Source organism: Protobothrops mucrosquamatus, unplaced genomic scaffold (assembly GCF_001527695.2).
Source record: "Protobothrops mucrosquamatus isolate PMUCROS unplaced genomic scaffold, P.Mucros_1.0 scaffold1795, whole genome shotgun sequence".
Classification (NCBI taxonomy): Eukaryota; Metazoa; Chordata; class Lepidosauria; order Squamata; family Viperidae; genus Protobothrops; species Protobothrops mucrosquamatus.
The window spans coordinates 96245-117533 of NW_015387933.1; the positions used below are offsets into that span (position 1 = coordinate 96245).

A 21289-nucleotide genomic window follows, 5' to 3' on the forward strand; every position below is an offset into this window, starting at 1 on the left:
TCCGCCTCTGCCTCCTCCTTCTCCTCAGCTGACCTGCAGAACTTCCTGCCTTTGCTGGGGGAAGGGGGAACAAAAAACTGACCCCCCCTCCGCTCCCCATTCCCCACTCTCTCTCCGGTGAGTAAGAGGTCCTCCCATTATTGGCATTCCTACCCAGCCCTGCCTCACCAACAGGCGTCTCACTTGTTCTCTATCCGTTCCTTTTTTCACATAAAATATAGGCTTGTGCCATTTGCCCTCCCATCACAACCCTCAGGAGAGCCCTAGGTGAAGCCGCCTCCTCCTCCTCCTCCTCCTCCTCCTCCTCCTCCTCCTCCTCCTCCTCAGCAGATCTGTGGAACTGTATGCCCCTTTCTGGAGGAAGGAGGAACAAAGGGAGCTGCGGACCATGAGGAAAACTACCTCATGTACCACTACTCCCAATTCTAGCATGTTCCCAAGGGACCCCTCCCTCCATGGAAAAAGAGATCTCACCTTTTGACCCCCATAAATCAGTAGACTGAGTATTGAGTGAAACATTGTCCTTAAGAAAAATATACTGAGGTTGTTTTGTTAGGATAGTGATTTTCATGGGTGTGTGTGTTAAAGACATAAAAAGAACAGTCTTTAAAATCACAATAGTTTTATTGATATTTGTAAACTTAGATCAAAATATAAACATTTGGGAAACATTACCAACATTATATGTTACTTTCCACTGGTAAAGCAAGTGGTACAATGCATTTCATAGCTTTTTAATTATTTAAAACTCAGTTTCCAATCATCCGTTTGAACTAATATAACACATTAAAAGGAAACTCCCAATGCTACTAAGACATCAGTTTTCCAATTTTTGGTAGATGCTTGTACAGTCATGTAAAAAATAAAAATCATTTAAAGCATAATTGTAAATATACATTTTTTGAATTTTGTAAAAGTTTTGTTATTCAAAATTTTACTCAATTTTCTTATCCTTTATATCGAAGTCTTAATATAGAAACAAGTTTATGTGCATGAAGCCCATGAAGTTTGATGCAAGCTTAAATAGTGTTAGAGATATCTCTCTAAACCTCTAAATCAAACATCATATTCCATTCACTTCAGAGAATTAAAAAAAAGTAGCCTAAATTACTTGTGCAATAATAAGTGGGTATATGTTGTGGGTAAGAACAGAACACAGGGAAAACTGTGGGTGGTCAGGATATTAGGTTTTCCACCTTGTTCTTCTTCACCACAACTATTGTTTACATATTTCTACATTTCAGCTAAAAGTTAGTCTTGTATGTATCAGATACTGGAATTTATTCCTGAACGAACATGCTCTATACATAATTTTCCCCATTTGTTTATTTAATTAATAATAAATTGTTTTTCAGATGTCTTAGCAATGCTTATAACGTTTTATATAACTGGAATTTATTTTTGTTTTGTGCACTAAAGACTTGTGCTTAGTGTACATAAAAAGAATTTCCCTGTTTTCAAATAATGCAGAAAAGTCAGAAAAAAACGGTGTGACTTTCAAAACTAGGTTCAAAGCTGTTTCTAAAATGCTGCAAAGATTTGTCCCTTAGTTTTCAAAAGGAATTGCAGTAGTTTCATTTGATATTGAAGGCAACTTTAAATATTATATTAATATTTAAATTATAAGCTTAGATCATGTAAACATTAACATTAGCAAAACAGTATATAGGTAGTCCTCAACTTACAACAGTTTGTTTAGTGACCGTTCAAAGTTACAACAGCACGTAAAAAAACATTTTTCACACTTATGACCATTGCAGCATCCCCATGGTCACATGACCAAAATTCAGATGCTTGGCAACTGACTCACATTTATGACAGTTGCAGTATCCTGCTGTCATGTGATCACCTTTTATGACCTTCTGACAAGCAAAGTCAATGGGAAAGCCAGATTCACTTCACAGTCGTATTGCTAACTTAACAATTGCAATGATTCACTTAACAACTATAGCAAAAAGGTCATAGAATGGGGCAAAACTCACTTAACATTTCACTTAGCAACAGAAATGTTGGGCTAAATTGTGTTCGTTACTCGAGGATTACCTGTATGTGCAGTGATTAGATTGATAAGGTAATATAGGTCAAATGGGATTCTACGTCTCATTATTCAAATTGTCTTTCAAGCCACTTCCATTTTACAAAGTAGTTTAAAACCTTTTCATATGTTTTGAAGATTTAGGACAGTGTTCAGCCCTTTATCATATGCAGTAGTCAAGCTAGTTTGAAAATCCAGCCATGAGTTCAGTAGTCTGAGAACAACAGTGTGATTTAAATCCATACAAATAATTCAAACAGGTCCTTTGCAACATGTGGGGACATGAATGAAGCAACTCTTTTAACAGTTAAGGAAGTGATATCCTTTGAAAGGTTCATATTGCTGTTTCCAGATATCCCTGTAAGCTTGTTCATGTACAACATGTGATGCATTATCAGCATCACAATGTATTTGCTATTTTCTATTAAGTGAATCTCTTCAGATGAGTTGGAATGCTGCTGCTACTATCTCTATCCATCTATGAATGTGTAAGTGTATCTCTGTGTACTATTGTCTCTGAAGAAAACAATTATTATATTCACCATTTTCTTCATACATGCTGTATTTGTGGTAAAATTCACATTTTCATTTCACTCAAAAAAAGAAAGAAAATGGATTTGTTACAGTCATAGGCCAGAGTTCACCTGAAATAATTATAGAGATAGAAGGGCCATTTAAACCATCAAGTCCAAGATCTGATGAATAAAGGGATCCAGATTAAAGCATCCCTGGCAGATGGCTATAAAGGCCTTGCATGAACACAGTCAGCAAAAGATAAGCCATCACCTCTCTGGAAGTTGATTCCATAAACAACCTACACAATCTACATCAGGGATGTCAAACTGCCAGCCCACGGGCTGGATGCATCATAGCGAAACCACGCCCACCCCATTGCCGGCAATGGCAAAAAAGTTGTGCTACGTCGTGACACGTCATGTGACATTGCGAGTTTGACACCCCTGATCTACATTAAGGAATGATAAATACATCTTGGTATGTCTAAAAGATAGTACACTCAGGTTTCTTAATTTTAATTATTGTATTTGGTCTGCTTACATGGTTTGCTGAAAGGACAAAACAGTAAAGATAGTTCAACATGCTACTTTTAATTCATTACAGGTATCGAACAAGTTTGAGGCCTAAATATACTTTAACCTACAAGATGGTAACCGAATTAGAGTGGAGATGTTGTCCTGGATACATGGGTGTAGATTGCAAAGAGGCTGTAGCAGAAAAGCCAAGATCAATAGCTTATCCAGCAGAACTTCCACCCAATGATATGAAGCCAAGCTTGGGTAAATGTTTCTTTAGCTCTTGATCTGCATGGTCTTTTTGCTGAATTTTACACCATCCTTTTATTGTTTAATGTGCTTTGCTGTGCTAGCTAGATTTATTAGTTCTGTTAACTCTGTGAGGTAAGTCGTTCCTACATTATTTTATGTGTTATTTTCTACATCATTTCTACTTGTGCATATAATAAAATCATTTCCCATGACAATAGACAATTCTTAACCACTAGTTGAAGTTTAGTTGCTATGTTTTTTAAATTTATATTAATCAATGAAATTGGTCAATAATTAGCACATGGCATATAATCTTTATGATTTTGGCATAACTGCAATATATGTTTCATTAAATGAAAATAAAAATTCATTTTCAAAATTCATATTATAGAATTTGATTATAGAGCTGATTAAATTTAGGACCATGTATTAATAAATATTTTATACCATTCCACAGAAAAGCCATTTCATTACTCATATTCAAAAATATCTTTTGATCTTATTCATAGTCGAAAGAAAGAGTAATAATTATTATGAAGTATCCGTTGTGAAAGGTCAAGTTTTAACTTTAAAATTCTCTGGATTTTTCATCAGATACATTATCAAATTTATATAATAAATCTGAGTAATATTTTAAAAATTGAAAGTATATGTCCTTTGGGGATTATATACAGGTAGTTCTAGGTTAACAATTGCAACTATCAGCAACTGTTTTAATTTGTGACAATGCTGGAAAAGTATTTTATGATCAATCCTTAAACTTATAATGGTTGCAGGATTCCCACTGTCCAGTGATTGCCATTTGCAACTTTCACAGCTGGCTACCTACAAGCAAGCCAGCAGTACACTTTCAAGTCACAGTCACATGATGCCACCCTTAACAACTGCAGGTGCTTTACATAATGACTGCAGCAGAACTAACGCCTTTCACTTAATAATGTGCCATTTAGTGATGGAGCTGCTTATCCCAATTGTACTCATTAAGTGAGGACTATCTATATCTTATTTTTTATGGCTATAACTATTTTGCCTTTTTTATTTCAGTCAGCTTGTTAAGATTCTACTTTCATAATTTTCCCAGCATTTTTGATGTGACCATCTTACAAAAATTCAGTTTGCTATAATAAGATATTATTCAACTCATATTTTCTGTATATTCATTAATAGGCTGTTACTATTAAAGAGAAAATTTTCCTTTTGCCTTTCAAATTAGTCTCTTAGTTGGTTTTGGGTTTCTAACATGATACATAGATTTAAATTTTCTTATGACTCCTTTCTTTATGTGGTTTCTTAGTAATGAAATGTTTCAAGCTGCAAAAATGTGAGTATGTAAATAATTTTTTTCAGTGTGCTCCTTTTTATTGTTCACTACTGAAAAAGATAATTAAAAGAGTGCTACACTTTTCCTCTACAGATTCTAGACCAAAACAAAAACAAGAAGATTTACAAGATAAAAAAATACAGTTTCTGGAGGATGAATTATTCCGGCTTACACAGACTGTGCTAGAACTTCAGTCCTCTATAATCAGTGCGGATAAAAATCCAAAAGTTACTGGGCAAGAATCTGCAAATCAGAGAGTAATATCTTGGTTGAATAATCTTCATGACCATCCAGGGTTGGACAGTACTTTGGAGGGAAAAACAGAGAATACTTATCCATTGAACACTAATGACTCATACAAATCTGGAACAGAAAGCCTAACATCTGAAGAAGATGAAATAAAGGATGACCTGAAAGCCAAAATAAATAGGTTGGAACAACTGAATGGGAAAGTAAATGACTATGAAGGGCAATTAAAACAGCTCCAAGAAGCAGCCCAAGGACCAATAATAACAATGCCCAACAATCAGTTGTATCAGGAATATATAGACGCCAGATTTGAAGCCCTGAGACAGGAAATGTTGGAAGGATTTGAGAAGAAAATGGCAGATCTGAAAAATTCCTGTGAATACAAGCTGTTAGGTATACAACAACACTGTGATAATTATGAGGCCAATTTCTTAGGACTAAGAGAATCAGTTGCAGAAAAAGAAAATGACCTAAGAAAACAAATTCAAAATCTACAGAATGTTATCAAAGCACCATTAAACCAACCATGCTGCAGTGATGCTAAAAGCGATGACATTAGAGAACAGATGAACACTTTGGATAAAAAGATAGAGAAAATTGCAGAAGCAAATAAAATTTTAAATGCCAGGATAGATAATGAAATAAAACATATTTCCATTCCATATTCAGAAGACAACTTTGATGAAAAATGGGAGGAAATAGAAGCAAGAATTAATGTTACAGAAAAAAATGCTGAAGAACACTGCTTTTACATTGAGGAAACTCTTCGTAATGTTATAGCTACTAAAGTAGATGAAGTAAGGGACTTATTTGACAAAAAGTTCCAAGCAATAGAAAGCAGACTAGGTTCTACTATTCTAGATATTGCTAATGTTACCAGTCCAGATGATATATATACTACTCAAGGATCAAGATTGCAGAACAATTCGGAATCTGAAAATAAGCATATTGTATTGGAGATTAATCTTATGAAGAACAAATTACAACACACTGAAGATTTTTGCCAGTCTTTATCACAGTATTTGGAAAGTCTTCAGAAAGGAATAGAAAACACTAACAGTAAATATGATCGATTATTTTTGAAAACAAAAGACAATTCTGATATTTTAAAATCTTTCAATAGCTCTTTCAGTGAAAAGTTCAATTTAATTAAAGGCACTCAGCGTGACATTCATAAACTTCATAGGGATCTGCGAATAGTTCGGTTTGGTCTGAATGCTATTGATAAAGATGTAAAACTCCTTCAGAATGACTTAAACAGCTGTAAAGATGAACTTTTAGGTGTTAATTCTACATATGGGAAGATACAGCTTGAGTTACTCAGAAAAACAGATGAAATACAGAAAACGATGAACAATCAAACAATTAATCAAAACAATAATTGTTGCAATCACTCAAGCAAAAAGATAAATCAATTGAATGGAGAAGATTTTTTTAACTTGACCAAATGTAGAGATAAATTACCTGGCATCTCAGACTTGGAAGATAAAGTATCAAATGTTGAGAAAACTTGCAATAAATTAGATTCTGTCTCTAGCAGTCTTCAAAGGATAAAGGAAGGATTAAATAGACACATCTCCAGTCTTTGGAATTGTTTCAATCAGATGAACATAACTGTAAAATCTCATTCAAAAGATATTTTTAGTCTCAAAAATTTTACCCAGCAGTTCAATAGCCAGTTCTACAAATTTGCCATTGACCTTCAGGACCTGAAGAAAATTCAGCCTCTTATATGTAAGTTGGCTTGCCTTTTCTATAGATTAATTTTTAATTAGAAATATAATTAATATTGTTAAACCAATTTTAAAAATTAAGTGACAACTTTATTAGAAAACAAGGGAAATAGAACAAAATGTCAAATTATTCCTTATGTTTTGCATGAATGCTCTTTACTTAAGTCCAAGCCTTCACTATTATGCCAGTTTGTGCCAGATATCATATCATTGCTTTACATGCACCATTAAGGTAAAAGTAATCACGATTGAGTCGAGTTGGACTGTTGGATTGACATGGATATTTATATACATGAATCTTTTGAAGTATAATACAGAAGCGGTTTGCCATTGACTTCTTGGAGATGTTTATGTTTCCCACAGCAATACCTTTGGCTTCCCAAGTAGTTCAAATAATTCAAGGTTAGGTAGATGCTGTCACTATGTTTTCATTATAACTTTAAATATATTACAAAATGCAAATATCTGGAGCTGCAAAATCCCAATTGACTTTGATATGGCAGCAGAGAGATACAGTATACTGTAACTCTTAGATGCCATCTAATAGTCCCACAGATTTTTGCAGCCCAGAATTATAAATATGCTTCAAAACTTAAAACTTGGAAAGCAGTAACAGTTAGCTGTTCAGTCTCGTAAATATCAGTATCATAGGGCCGATCTCTCACAAAAATGCTTGTGAGCACTAAAGAAGGAAATTATATATATATGTGCATTTGCCATATGTTATTTTTTTCAGTGCCTTCAAGTCAATCTTGAACATGGAGACTTCATGAGCAGATGTATGCAATTTTCTTGCAAATATTTTGATAACATTTTTGGAAGAGGTTTACCATTGTTTTCTTCCCAGGATTGATAGTGTGTTACTGGCCTGAAATCATCCAGCTGACTTTCATACATAAGGAAAGGCAACAACTCATAGTGTCCTGGCTTTTAATCAAGTGCTTTTAATTACTACAACAAACTGACTCTCATCATATAATATACTCAATGTTAAAAAAAATGTATTTCAGGCCATCTACATATACTTTTTATATCATATCATATTCAAAAGTGAGTGTGCAACATTTTAAATTTTGTTTATTTTCTTGTATTAAATTTTTCTATCACTTGCTTCCTGGTTCTGATTCTCTGCAGTTCTTTTCTCTAGGCTGCAAAGTATATTTCATTCTTCTAATAGTTTATTTTATTTACTTGAAGCACAATGGAGCCAAGGACATTTTAAATGACTCAACTCAAATATATGTTGACAAGTTAATGAATATTGTTGAATAGACTGTATGTATAAAACATGGACCAAAGCCTTATTTGGTTGCTTAGTCAACACTTCCATTTAAGGTAGTGAGATGCTTGGTGTCACATAAAGATGATTCAGTTGATTATGGAGAGTATCCTTAGAATGACAAAATCTGCTCATAATGTGAAGATTTAGGTTGGGAGCAAATTTATTTTCCATAAAAAACGGATTTCTGCTCAAAAGTGCTAGGCAAACCACTAAAATAGGATTAATTAATGGCAAGGATTCACAATACCTGTTTTGTACATGGAAACTCATGTTCAGTATATCAGAAGAGGATTAAATCATGTCAGCTTTCAAATAAACAATGTTAAAAATATATAAAATGTGTGATAGATGTAGTTAAATATGGTTATTTCTCCAGTCGTTCCCATAATATACAAATATATAAAACAGCTGTATAAATATAACTTCCCTATCTAGGAAAACAAGGCACGTGTAGTTCAATATTTATTTCTGCCAGTAAGAATCTGTATTAGGCTCAACGCTTGTATAGAAGCTGTGTTCACATAGTACATTTACAGATACTTAAATATGGTTTATGGTATTATTTCAGTTTTCAGTTCCTAACAAATATTTAAGTTATCAGTCATTTCATGAGAAAGCATATCTTGATAGTTAATAAGTTTCATTTCAGAATTGCAGGCACAGATCATGGCTTTTCTATATTTTATATAAAAGAATTGTTAACTGTTTAGCCAATGTTATTTTGCATGAATTGGTAGAGAATGACAGGTGTTAATCAACTGCTAACCGTGTAAACGAAGCATTTTGTATGTAAGTACTGTCTTCTAGCTGCTTTGCATATAGATGTGTGCTGTTTAACATCACACAAGAATGAGCATGCTATGGAAGTGGATTGACACCTGAAATAAGCTTTGTCCTTTTTAGATTATTTACAAATGTTTTGCCTATAAATGGTGACTGCTTTATCATTTGGCCTTTCAATGAAACTGTGTGTGATATAAAGCGACTGTATCAGACATCCAAAAGGCCAAAATAGCGTTTAGTGCAGTGTTGTGGCATGGATGGGTATGTACCTATCTGTTTTTCAGTGCTGTTTGTCAGTAGCAATCCTTCCTGGAGAGGCAAATACTGTATATCTTTAAATTTAATCTCTAAATTTAATATTTGATATTTATAATTCTGCATACATCTGCCTATTTAGTAAGGCTAGTTGTTACTGACCAGGGAACCTGGCTCATGCTATTTTGTAATTATCCTTGGAACAAAAGAATTTGTGATTCCTTTTATATATTTCCTTATTTCTTCCTTGCCAAAGAAAATATCATTTAAAAATTGATAAAAATAAGTAAATATGAACCTGAGAACATAATGTACACGCTAAGTACAAAGAAAAATGGAAAGCTGAGTAACTTTGGGACAGTCACTCTCTCAGCCCACCTGTTCAGGGGAAAATAGGAAGAGGAAGGAATATTATGTATCTTCGCACCTTGAGTTACTTATAAAATAAGGAGGGATAAAAATAAATGATAATGTTAAGAGGCACTTTGGCCCTCAGTATTATATAATAACATATTTTTATCATTTTAAAAATTCACTTTCCTTCAGCTTCCTTTCTTGGCATCATGTGAGTCTTATCTTTCCATACACTTACCAGTAACATGCATCTCTCTTTTATTCTAGACTCTGGGAGGTTTTTCTCCCTACTTCAATAAATCTTATATTTCTTTTCGAAACTGTTCTAGGGGAAGCAGGACTTGACCTCTTGTTCTTATACACAGCTATGAATTACATCATGTCTTCCATCAGATGTGAAAGTCACATGGGTGGATTGTTTTTCTTGGCACATTAAATGGCAGCTCATCCCATGTCCATCCTTTCCTTATATTAGACAAATAAGAACTAATTTCCAGCTGCTGTATTAGACGCAAAGAAAGCATGTGCAGTTTTAAATTTGTATCTCTTTCGAAGTGTATAACTGAAATATATAGTGAAGATTGGAACAACTTAGAGAAAGCTTTAGGACTACTTAAAAGTTGTCCTTCGACCTGGTGAAAATATAATCAAGTAAAAATATGTGAGAGAGACAGAATAGGGGCACACATCTATAATAGTTTGCCTTGATGTCTCTTCCTTTAAAAAGGTTATTTAAGTGGAGACAGGAAAAAAAGATATTTAAAGAGAAAATAATTTATAACTATATGTTGCCTTAATAATTGTTTATTCATGTCAGAAGCATCACAATTAAAATAGGTCATACTATATGATCTAAATTTTAAAATATAAAATGCAAGGTTAAAATATGTACAAATTAAACAGATCTTGCCCAGAAACTAACGACATTAATTGTGTTCTGTCACTACATTAATTTTTCTGCCTCAATAATTAGTGCATCTTCTTAGTAGAACTATAATAATTGGGCTGTCAAAATTTGGATGATCAATAAATCAGGAGTCCCCAACCATCAGGCCGTGACCCACTACCGGGCCACGCCCCATTTGGAATCAGGCCACATGTAGCTCCACTTGCAAAAGTGGTGGGGCTTGCATGCAGCAGGCGTTCATGCTCATGCACACCTCCACCTGTACGAGCAGCGAGCGTGAGCGCTCACATGTGAAGCTCCATTTGTGTGAGCATCCACCATTCACACGGGACCATCCCCTTCCCCCCCCGCTGGACTGCCATGCCAGAAAGGTTGGGGACCGCTGCAATAGATGACAACAAAGAGGTACAGAAAACTAACTCATTTCTGCCATCTAGTGATAGTACATATTTTTGCTAACCTGATCTAATAGCCCTCGTTATTCATATCCTTTCTGAACTTTCGGGCATTACCCAAATGCTATTTAGGAAGGTTCCTCCAGTCCTCAGAGCAGATTTGATAGATGATTGTAAGAATAGTTCAGAAATTATTCTGCTAAAGATATTTTTTGTCAGTATGCGGGCAGCATACAGGTAGTCCTTGCTCAGCACAACAATTCAGTCCAACAATATGGTTGCTAAGGAAAGTGATCACTAAGTAGTAGTATCATATGACAACAACTGGGCTTACTACCTTACTTCCCCTTCAGTCATTAAGCACAGTGACATAGTTAAGTGAAAAATCACGTGATTTTTATGATTTTATTTCCACCTTCCATACAGTACAATATTAACTTTGCTTGTAGACGAAAATGTGCACCAATTGTAAAGCATATGGATGATCTTGTGATTGACAGATATTCTCCACTTGCACTCCTACCATACACCCACCAATCTACACTCATCCACCCACTCATGAGTCCCTGTCTGGGGCACCCATCTACCCACTCATATTCTCTGGTGCCTGCCCTTAGCTCTCACCTACCAGCCTGCTTGCCTGGAACTCCTGCCTCTTCCCATGTCATGATCATGGGATGTCCTTGTCTAAAGATAAATGTGGTCCTGGGATTATGAAAGCAACCAAGACTGCCAGAATTGCTGTTGGCATGGTCATGTGACATCATACTTTACAACCATATCGCTTAATAGTATAAATTCTGTCCCAATTGCCATCCTAACCCAAGGACTACTTGTATCTGGTTTCTATTTGAAAAAAATCCTAGATCTCTTGATTAATACATATGGTTCATTGGTTGCTTGATGTGATCCTTTCATTATAAAACAAAAGCATATGATCAGCCTTGCAATTCTGTATTATAATTGGGTTAATGTTATAGATTTTGTTATAATATTATAATCTATAATTTTATCGATATAGAAAATTTTCTATTCTCTATATATCTTTAGATGAAAAGCCATCAGTGCTGCTACCAAAGGAAGCGCAAGGAGAAATTCCTCAGCCACAATCAGACCCAAGAAAACCATTACAGTCATCTCAGCCAGACAAATTTCCAGCGCCATCACAGCCAAGGATTCCTGTAGAGTCACAAACAGAGGTGCATCTGAAACCATCACAACCCCAAATATCAGTACAAATTCCAGAATTAAGAATACCTCTGCAACCATCGCGTCCACAAATAATCATACAGCCCCCCTTGCAAGGAATACCTCTTCGGCCATCCGATTCCAGAATTCCGATGCAGCCATCAAAACCAGGGCTCTCTTCTTTGCCTGGATCAGGTGGATTATTGATGGAAGCTGGACAGGCAGGCCCTCCTGGTACACGTCTAAGGTCAAGAAAAGGACTGCCTAAAACAATAAATGGGCAGGATGGGCACAATAACATGCTTGTAGCTGAAGGATATGCAGGGGCACCAGGTGAGGAAATCAGCATTTTTAACTGTGATCAGTTCTTTCAAATCGCTGATGAAATCAAATTACTCATTGTAATTTGTTGTTCAGATACTATATTAAAAAATGCAATGAATTTCATCAGTGTTCATCAGTTAGGCATAGATAAACATAGACAATATTATAGATAAACATAGACAATATTATCATAGAAAAGATGTTAAATGGGAAGCCATACTTATATTTGACTTGAAGTGTGTGTGTGTGTGTGTGTGTGTGTGTGTGTGTAATATGACTAAGCTTTCCAGTATAAGTGCTTTCACTCAGGTTTTCAGCCAGCTTGCTTTGCATTCTGTTTTTCTTTGCTATATATCAAATTATTTTTAACATCCCATAGCTCAGTCCTCATTATGATATTTTGGGGACGTTTACCTTATCATTTTAAAGAATTTGTCTTTGCATATATATGAAAATCTCAAGATCATTAAGGGCACTTATATCCTCTCTCTAGTTTTCCAGTGATCATTTGGGAGCCCAGCTTTGTAAGCTTTAACTGCTAAGTTCACTATCAAGATTATCACTGTAGTCCCTTATTGGAACGGGTAATAGATACAAATGGAATGCAAAGAAAGTGGGACTGAACATTACTAAGGTTTTTGAAATATCATTCTGGAGTTTGTGTAAATCCATTAAGAAGGGAGTTAATTCTTCCTGTACTTCAGAAATAGATGGTTGCTTGGGGTTAATCAACAGTAAGAAGGAGAAGCGCAGCGTGATTACAGCACAATCTGCTATTACCTGCTACTAGTTCAGGATAAATACTGGTCTCTAATTATGATATTAATGTATTAATAAATCATAATGTATTTATTTTTCCATTCATGGCTGAAACCCCCAAAGGACTCAATTGCATAAATGACTTTTTTTGCAGGGCTTAATGCTAAATTTAACTAGCTTTCACAGAGTAAGTATTAAATATTATTATCCAAATTCCTTAACAAAATGATCAGACTTGAGAAATTCAGTACTCAGAAGTAAAACCCCACCTTGGAAATTCTTCCAACAGCTCATGATACATTTGTCTTGGAATTATAGTGGGGGTGTTAAGATACTAGCTGCTAACTATATCCTTAATTGCTGTTTTGCTGAGAAAGGATAGAATTTTTCTCACTCTGTCTCCCACCCTTTTCTTCTCTGAGAAATTACTTTAGAGCAAGGATATCCAACCTTGGTAACTTTAATGGCTGGGTGGGGAATTCGGGGAATTGAAGTCCACAGGTCTTAAAGTTGCCAATGTTGGGCACCTCTGCTCTAGAGTCTAGACCAGGGGTAGTCAACCTTGGCTCTTTTATGACTTGTGGACTTCAACTCCCAGAATTCCTGAGCCAGCACAGCTGGGAGTTGAAGTCCACGAATCATAAAAGAGCCAAGGTTGACTACCCCTGGTCTAGAGCAAAAGGAAAAGGTTATTTTTACCACTATCCAACTTCTTCATTTCAGATAGCAGTTCTCAAATCACTGAGTTTGAAAAGACCACTCCCTAAAATTATTTGAAGGCCGCACTAGTAAAATGGGACAGAGAGAAGAGAATAATAGTTTTTAAAAATATTATTTACATATATGTTCTTCTTATTTTATAGGTTATCCAAACCCACCAAAATCTCCATCTCCACAAGGTAATGCTGTTGCTTCTCTTAATCTCTTGAAGCTAATTTCCACATTATACTTCCTGAAACAATTTATACCATAAATGCTATTTTTGGAAATCTTATTTGAAGAAATCTTGTCTTAACAAATAAAGAAATCATCTCTTAACATAATTTCAAAATATGAAATGATCTCATACTCTACTTAAGGATAATGGAAGCAAGTGGAGAGAAAAATAAATACCTATTTATTACTTCCTTTTTGTTTACAAAGAAAGTTTGCAATATTCTTTCTTATCCTGTAGTTCAGTGAGTAATGCTGAAAATGGATATATGGCACAGCAGCTTGGGAAATAATGAATGAAAAAATAATAATAAATGTGATTTTTTTTGTATAGGTAAACATGTAATTTTGCATACATAAAATGGTGAATGAGAGTTTAAGTATGCAAAAAAAGGCAAATAGGATTTTTAAAAGGTGCAGAAATGTGTAGCATATAAATCCAAGATCTTCTAAATCAAAGACTTGTTAATTCATTGTTATTTGTGATGATGGTACCTAGAATCTTTGGATTCATGTCTTGAACAGGCACCCAAAAACTGATTGGCATGTCTGTCTGTCTGTCTATCTAAACATGTACACACACACACACACACACACACAATATATATATATTCTTTTGAAAGTATTCTGGAATAATATCCAAAGTTTGCATATAGTTATGGACTTTCTAATTTAAGGGGGGAAATAGGTGTAAGACAAATTCAGTGCTGTTTGGTATTAATATTTTTCTTAAACATATTTAAATTATATATTTTTTCCATTTTAGTAGGAGCTTTTACTTCTTTGGTGTCTTTCTCTGCTGGCCTCACAAAGAAGCCTTTCCCTGAAGATGTGGGTGTGATACGTTTTAACAAAGTCCTTGTAAATGATGGAAATTATTATAACCCTAACACAGGTAAGGGACAAAGTGGGCCTACAACTTGGAATTTGCTTGGGAATTTTAATAAATTACAACAGCAGACTTCAATTATTTAGATTAAAGATTCACCTTTAATTTTCTGATACTTTATATTTTCCCATCTTTCTGGAGGTTACTCAAAATAGAAAGTAACAAGGCAGTCTAGTTGCAGCCTGAATCTGACTTGGTTTCCTTGTCAGTTGACTCTGAAAACCATCTCATTATCTGTTCTGACTACAGTTTTTGATATCCTTACACACAAAGTTTATTCTGTTGCAAATGGCTGCTACAGATTGAAGGGTAGGGTGGTGTAGCTGTTTCACAAGTTTATATAACTTTTCTCCACAGAAAAGGTCAGTAGCACATTTGGGCAAGTTTGAAAAAACATTTCCTGGGTGAAAAACAACTTTCTGCTTTTTCTGTTTTCATTTTATTTGTGCTATTACAATGCAATCGATTATTGTACAAACTTTCAACTGTTTCAGTTTCTTCAAGCTGTTTATTTTCTATTTCCGTCTGCAGTTATATAGTATAACACAAGCAAGTGATGCAGAAATAGCTTGATTTAAACCAATTAATTTGCATTAAGTATGAGAAGCAGTGCATCTGTGCAGTATAATTTTTTTGCCTCATCAGATTGATACATATAGTACTGTTTCATTAGCCTAAATTCTTCTGGGTTCAAAGCATAACCAAACCAAGTTAATTCAGAGTAACATGGGTGATCCTTTTCCACACTGCATCTCTAGGGAAGGGTCCTTGGTGCTCTTTGAGCTTGGTTGTTTTCTTGTAGACATTTCATTACCCAAACTAGGTAACATCATCAGTGCACATCAGCTTTCAACTTTCAGAGGTGCTGCTCTGCAGGTCACTGGATGTGAGACCTATCCATTCAGTTGGGCTCTAGAGATTAGGTGGGTTTGTTACTGTGGTACCAGCTTCCTTGCTACATAGCAGCCTCCCTGCCTGGGCTTCTTGATTCCATCTCTGGGTTGGCAAACTGAGTTCCCCAAACTTATGGTCTTGGGTCTTCAACCTGCTTTCTCGGGGAGTGGTCTGAGGTAGCTCAGCAATTCATGGCCATCATAAGGGCCTATCCCCAGCTTCTATCTCCATGTCATCCAGAGCCTGATATAAGACAGTGATCGCACACTAGATCTGGTGTTTCTGTCAGAGCAGTACCTACATGACCTTTGGGAGGAGTTTTAGTGTCCCCCTTGTCATGGTCAGATGAGGCCCTGATTACTGTGGGATTCTCTGGTGCTGTGATCCACTGCTGGGAGGTTGGAACCATTAGATTGGTCCTCTCCTGGTGATTGATAGACCTGGAGAGGTTTCAGAAGAAGATGGGAGTTGTTCCTGTTGATCTGCTGCTTAGTCTCCTGACACCTTGGTTGCCACTTGGAATAAAGGAGTGGCTGAAGCATTGAATCGTGCTATGCAACAACTCCACTCTCACGGATCCCATCACTCCCTGTGGTTTATGGCAGAGTTGAGATGAAATGGGAGAAGAGACATGTAGAGCACTGCTGGCACTAAACTAAGCACAACCCAACATGGATTAGAACCACAATTAAGGCCCACCTTGTTGCAGCAAGGATGGCAGTACTTCTCCACCCTTATTGCTTCCACAGATTGCTGTTCCACAGCCCTGTTTCATTTGACACAAGTTCTCTTGAGTAAAGAAGACCTAGGGGAACATTTTGCAAGGATGTGCAGAGGAATTTGTTCAACATCTTTTGGATAAAATTGCTCAGATCACTCACAGTTAGACCTTGGCCTTGTTGTAAGTCCAGAAAAGATGGCTCAGATAGAATCTTGCATGGTTATCTGGGAGTGGCTTGAACTTGTTGAACCAGAAGAAAGCAGCACACAGGGTGTTGCATGACTGGATCCTAGTGGTGGCTAATTGTTCTTTGAGTGAGTGAGTTGTTCCTTTACCTCTCTTAAGGAAGGCTTGGTTCACCACCTTCTCAAGAAGCCATTGCTGGACCCCCTCAATACCAGATGATTTTCACCTGGTATCTAACCTTCCCTTTTGAAAAGGTGGTCTAGAAAGTGGTTGCACAACAACTTTAGAGGACCCTAACTGGAATGGATTATCTAGATCTTTTTTAGTCAGGTTTCAGATCTGGATGTGGAACACAAGCGACATTGGTCTACTTTTGGATGATCTCTAGTGATTGGGTATCCGTCCTTATCTTACATGACCTCTCAGTGGCTTTCAATATCATTGATTCAAAGGATTATGAGTGGGAGGCATGGTAGTGTGCTTGTTCACCTTTTTTTCTGGACTGAATTAATTTGGTAGTGATTGGGAAGAAGAGACCTGATCTTTGCCCCCTTCCTATGTGGGGTGATGCAGGAGTAGGTGCTCTCCACTCTCCTGTTTAACATCTAAATGAGACTACTGGGTGAGCTCATCCCTCGCCATGGAATGAGGTATCATCCATATGCTGATGATACCCAATTCTACATCTCTGCTCGTGGTGAATTAAGGGATGCCCTATCCCAGTGTCTAGGGGCTGTGAGGGTCTGGATGGTGAACAACAGAGCAAGACTGAATGAATTTGGTCTGGGGGGCTATCTGGTTTTAAGACTAGACAGTATCTGATGCTGGATGGAATCACATTGCCTCAAATAGACCCTGTGTGCAATCAGGAATCTTCTAGACTCACAATTCCTGCTCAAGAAGCAGGTGGCAATCATGGTTAGGAGGGCCTTTACACAACTTTATATTGTACACCAATTGTATTCCTGGATCAAGGGGCCCTACTCACAATCCTTCATGCCAAATCAACTCTCAGTTGGACTATTGCAATGCACTGTAGATGGGACTGCCCTTAAAGTGGGCAGTTGGTGTGTGCAGTTTTGTGAGTTTCTGGTAGATTGCATGTTACATCTCTGCTGTGTGAGCTGCATTGGTTACCAGTTTGTTTCTGGGTCTGGTATCTTAAAGGTCTAGATAAAATGAGATCAGTTATTTGAGGGAACACTTCTTCCTGATTTAATCTGCCCATCCCATTGGATCCAACAGAGTAGGCATGTTACACATTCTGTCATTTAAGGAGTTACATTTGGTGAGCTGTAGGCAAGAGGGACATTTTGGTGGCTGCATCATGGAATCTTTTTGCTCCAAAAATGAAGTCAGCCTTGTCATACCTTTGAAAGTCCCTCAAGGTCCAGTTATGTCAGCAGGTGTAGGGACATCAGGGGGTGGATGAACTTGTGAGATGGCTCATCATTTTTTAATATCCCTCCATCTTATTATTTTGGTATTCTTAGTTCTTTTATAGTTTTTAATGTTTTAATAATTATTATGTTTTAAGTAATGATCGTTTTATATATTTACTGTTTTATTGGATTGATTATTGCATGCCTCTCAGAGTCTTTTCTGTGAGATGGGCAGCCATATTTATTATTTTATTTAATTAATAAATAAGAAATCTAACTACTATGTGAGGAATTCTGCTTTACTAGGTCAATAAAAATGAGACTTTCACAGTAAAGCTGTAATGTTTTGTTTCTTTGTCTTGAAAATACTCCAATAAATATGCACTTGTCCTGTTGTAATATTTAAAAGATGTTATTTACTGATACTTTTTTTTGCAGGTGTTTTTACATCTCCATATGAAGGTCGTTATCTGATCACATCTGTTCTAGTGCCTGAGAGAGGTGAATATATTGAAGCGATGCTGTCGGTCTCCAATTCAAGTGTTGCTCAGCTTCACACAGCTGGCTATAAGAAAGACCTACCTGAATATCGCAAGCCAAGATCAGGAAAACGGATTTGTGGTGGAACTGGGGCTTTTCATCTTGTTCTCCATCTCAAAACAGGTGCAGAAGTAAGCGTTGTAGTTACTGGGGGCAGGTTAGCCTATACAGACTCTGATGAAATGTATTCTACATTCAGTGGAGTATTTCTATATCCTGAAATTTCTTAAGACCTGAGCAGAAAACAGATAAATTGAATCTGAAGGAAATAATGAATTGATAAGTGTTAATATTCCTCTTTCCATTTTTCTCCATTTCAATAATTTGGTTCCTATATGAATCTATTTTCCTTCTCCTATTTGTTTTATTTATAGAGTATGGTTATTTATGTATAGACCCAATTTGGTGTAGTAGTTGAGGCATCAGGCTGGAAACCAGGAGACCATGAGTTCTTCTCCTGCCTTAGACACAAAGCCAGCTGGATGACTTTGGGCCAGTCATTTTCTCCCAGTCTAGGAAATGGCGAAGCACTTCTGAAAAATCTTGCCAAGAAAACTGCAGAGACATATCCAGGCAATTTCTGAGAACTGGACACAACTGAATGTAAGAAAAGAAATATGCATACCAAGAGAAGCTATAACTTAGTCACATTACAAAATATTCAAAATGCATGTTTTGCAACATTTGCTAATATCTGAGAGCTATGATGGTAATATAATGGAACTTTATTCAGATTTCTATATACAACTGTTCTTATGAAACAATATCTTTGATATCTTTTTATTGTCTCTAGCAACTCTTTCTCATGCATTATTTTTATTAGCTTCCTTTAGCTACTGGGAGTTTACACTAGTAGTATAGATCACAGGGATACTTTGCATATGATTTAAAAGGGACTTCATTCCCAAACAGATTTCATGACAGTTGGTTATATCACAAAATCTGAAAATCTAGTGAAGGGCACCCATCACTGTCTTCCAAAATTAAAAATGGTTGAGATTTTGAGTGATAGCCACATTTCACAAAATCTTTATGTATGCACCTGAATTCTCATGAAGATTTGGTCATTTGCGTTTTAAGAAATGCAAGCATTCTGTTGCTTGAAGGCTGCTTATCTCATTCAAGGATGGGGGCTTCATTTCTGTTCCAAGGACACTTCATCTTGGATAATCTGCTGCAGTAAGAGCTAGAACTGCAGAAGGCTGTCTTTTTTTCTACCTCTTATTCTCTTTTTTAATGTATTTTGTCAGAAAGTGAACAGAATACTTCCAGATGGCTTTTAAAATTCAGCTTACACCCATTTTTCTATTCCTGAGTTAGCTATTGAGATCATTGCAACAACTGTGTAATGAGTCGTATTGTCCCTCATGTGAGGCTAAAATTGAGAAGTTGGCATGCATGACTGCATAAATCATACAATTTGTAAACTATAGTTTATAGCTTTGCAATGTGAAAACATCCATTATAAATTATGGCATGTGGCTTAGTAGCTTGTCTGACTCTGCTCAGTTGTGCCTTATTTAACACACAATATTAAAAGAACACAATTTTGAATCTAATATGTTTATTGCCTATATCTAGTATGTGTAACACAAAAGAAAGATTAAAATTAAGAACTTCATTCTTCATAGCTGTCTCATCTCTATAATACTGTTAATTTTTACAGAATTATTTTAATTTTTCAAAATTCTCATTTCCTCTGTCAGTTTTCTACCAATTCTGTATTATCTGAATCCATTTTTTTAAAAAATGTATCCAATATTTGCATCAGCTTTTACAATTATTATAACAAATGTTTTCTTTTTTCCAGGACTTCTTTATTTAGCATTTTAATAATTTACAAGCTCACAAGAGAACACAAAACTGTATTATTCATTCATAAGAAGTACTTTTAGAGCATACTATGGTAATAGCAGCCTGCCAAATAATACTTTTTTTCTTCTACTTTGTAAGTTACAAATGAAGCTAAGAGCTATTATTTCTCATTAATCTTCCCTGTTGAGGTCTCAGAAATAGTTATGTCCTTCATTGTTCCATGAGCCATCCCTGAAGAATTGTTTCTAAGCAACATAAAGCAAACTTCCTCCTGAAAGATGAGCTCATTTTTAAAATGATACATATGCAGAAAAATGTTTTCTATCCTCAAAACTAGAAACATTATTTTCTTCAGAATTTTATGAAAACATGTAAGTACTAAATTGTTCATTTTTTGCAGTTCACTTAAGTCGAGTAAAATTATCACCACTCCATAATCAATAAGTGATTGCTTTCTGTTTTACCATTTCACCTGGATCTACTTGAATGCAAAGCTGGTAATTTTAATTTCTAAAAAAGTAATCTATTCAGATTTATTTAAAAATAACACAATGCTGTCAGACAATAATAAGGGCCTAAGAGGGCCATAGCACTATACATTTTAGAAAGATTTTTATTACAATTAATCATTGTGAACAGCTGCTTTGTTTCTTTAACATTTGAAGTTAAAAATCAGCTTTTAGAATTAGAAAAACTCTTTTCTGGGAGTTACTTCTCACATTTAGAAACAATATTATATTTCAAGCATTTTAGGACTAGTTAATAAAACTCAAAAGTGTATTATTTGTCCAGGCTGCTAATGTATCATTGCTTTCAATAGAAGGGCCTATAACTTCTTATAGAAGGGATGGCAGAACCTGGGGCGGAGTGAAAAGGGTGATCAGCCTAGAATCCCTACACAGCCACAAGAAAACTATATCCAATCCTTGAGTGCTGTTGATCCTCATCTAACTAAACAAGTGTTAACCCTAGTTGACAAGATTCCTGTGCACAGGCTTTTTGCACTAAATCAGTTTAATTGAACCTTCATGTGTGGACCTGGTCTTTCGTGCCTGATATAT

At 35.8% G+C, this 21289-nt stretch overlaps 1 protein-coding gene across 1 annotated transcript in view; it reads left to right on the forward strand.

Annotated features, from left to right (window-relative positions):
* EMILIN2 (elastin microfibril interfacer 2) overlaps window positions 1-18781 on the forward strand; it is a 28596-nt gene extending 9815 nt beyond the window's left edge. The window contains exons 3-8 of the mRNA XM_015823189.1: window positions 3155-3330; window positions 4733-6622; window positions 11648-12118; window positions 13732-13767; window positions 14568-14696; window positions 18312-18781. Coding sequence (XP_015678675.1) covers window positions 3155-3330; window positions 4733-6622; window positions 11648-12118; window positions 13732-13767; window positions 14568-14696; window positions 18312-18643 — 3034 coding nt within the window. The 3' untranslated portion in view covers window positions 18644-18781. The remainder of the gene's footprint in view (window positions 1-3154; window positions 3331-4732; window positions 6623-11647; window positions 12119-13731; window positions 13768-14567; window positions 14697-18311) is intronic.
* Window positions 18782-21289: the final 2508 nt, after the last annotated feature.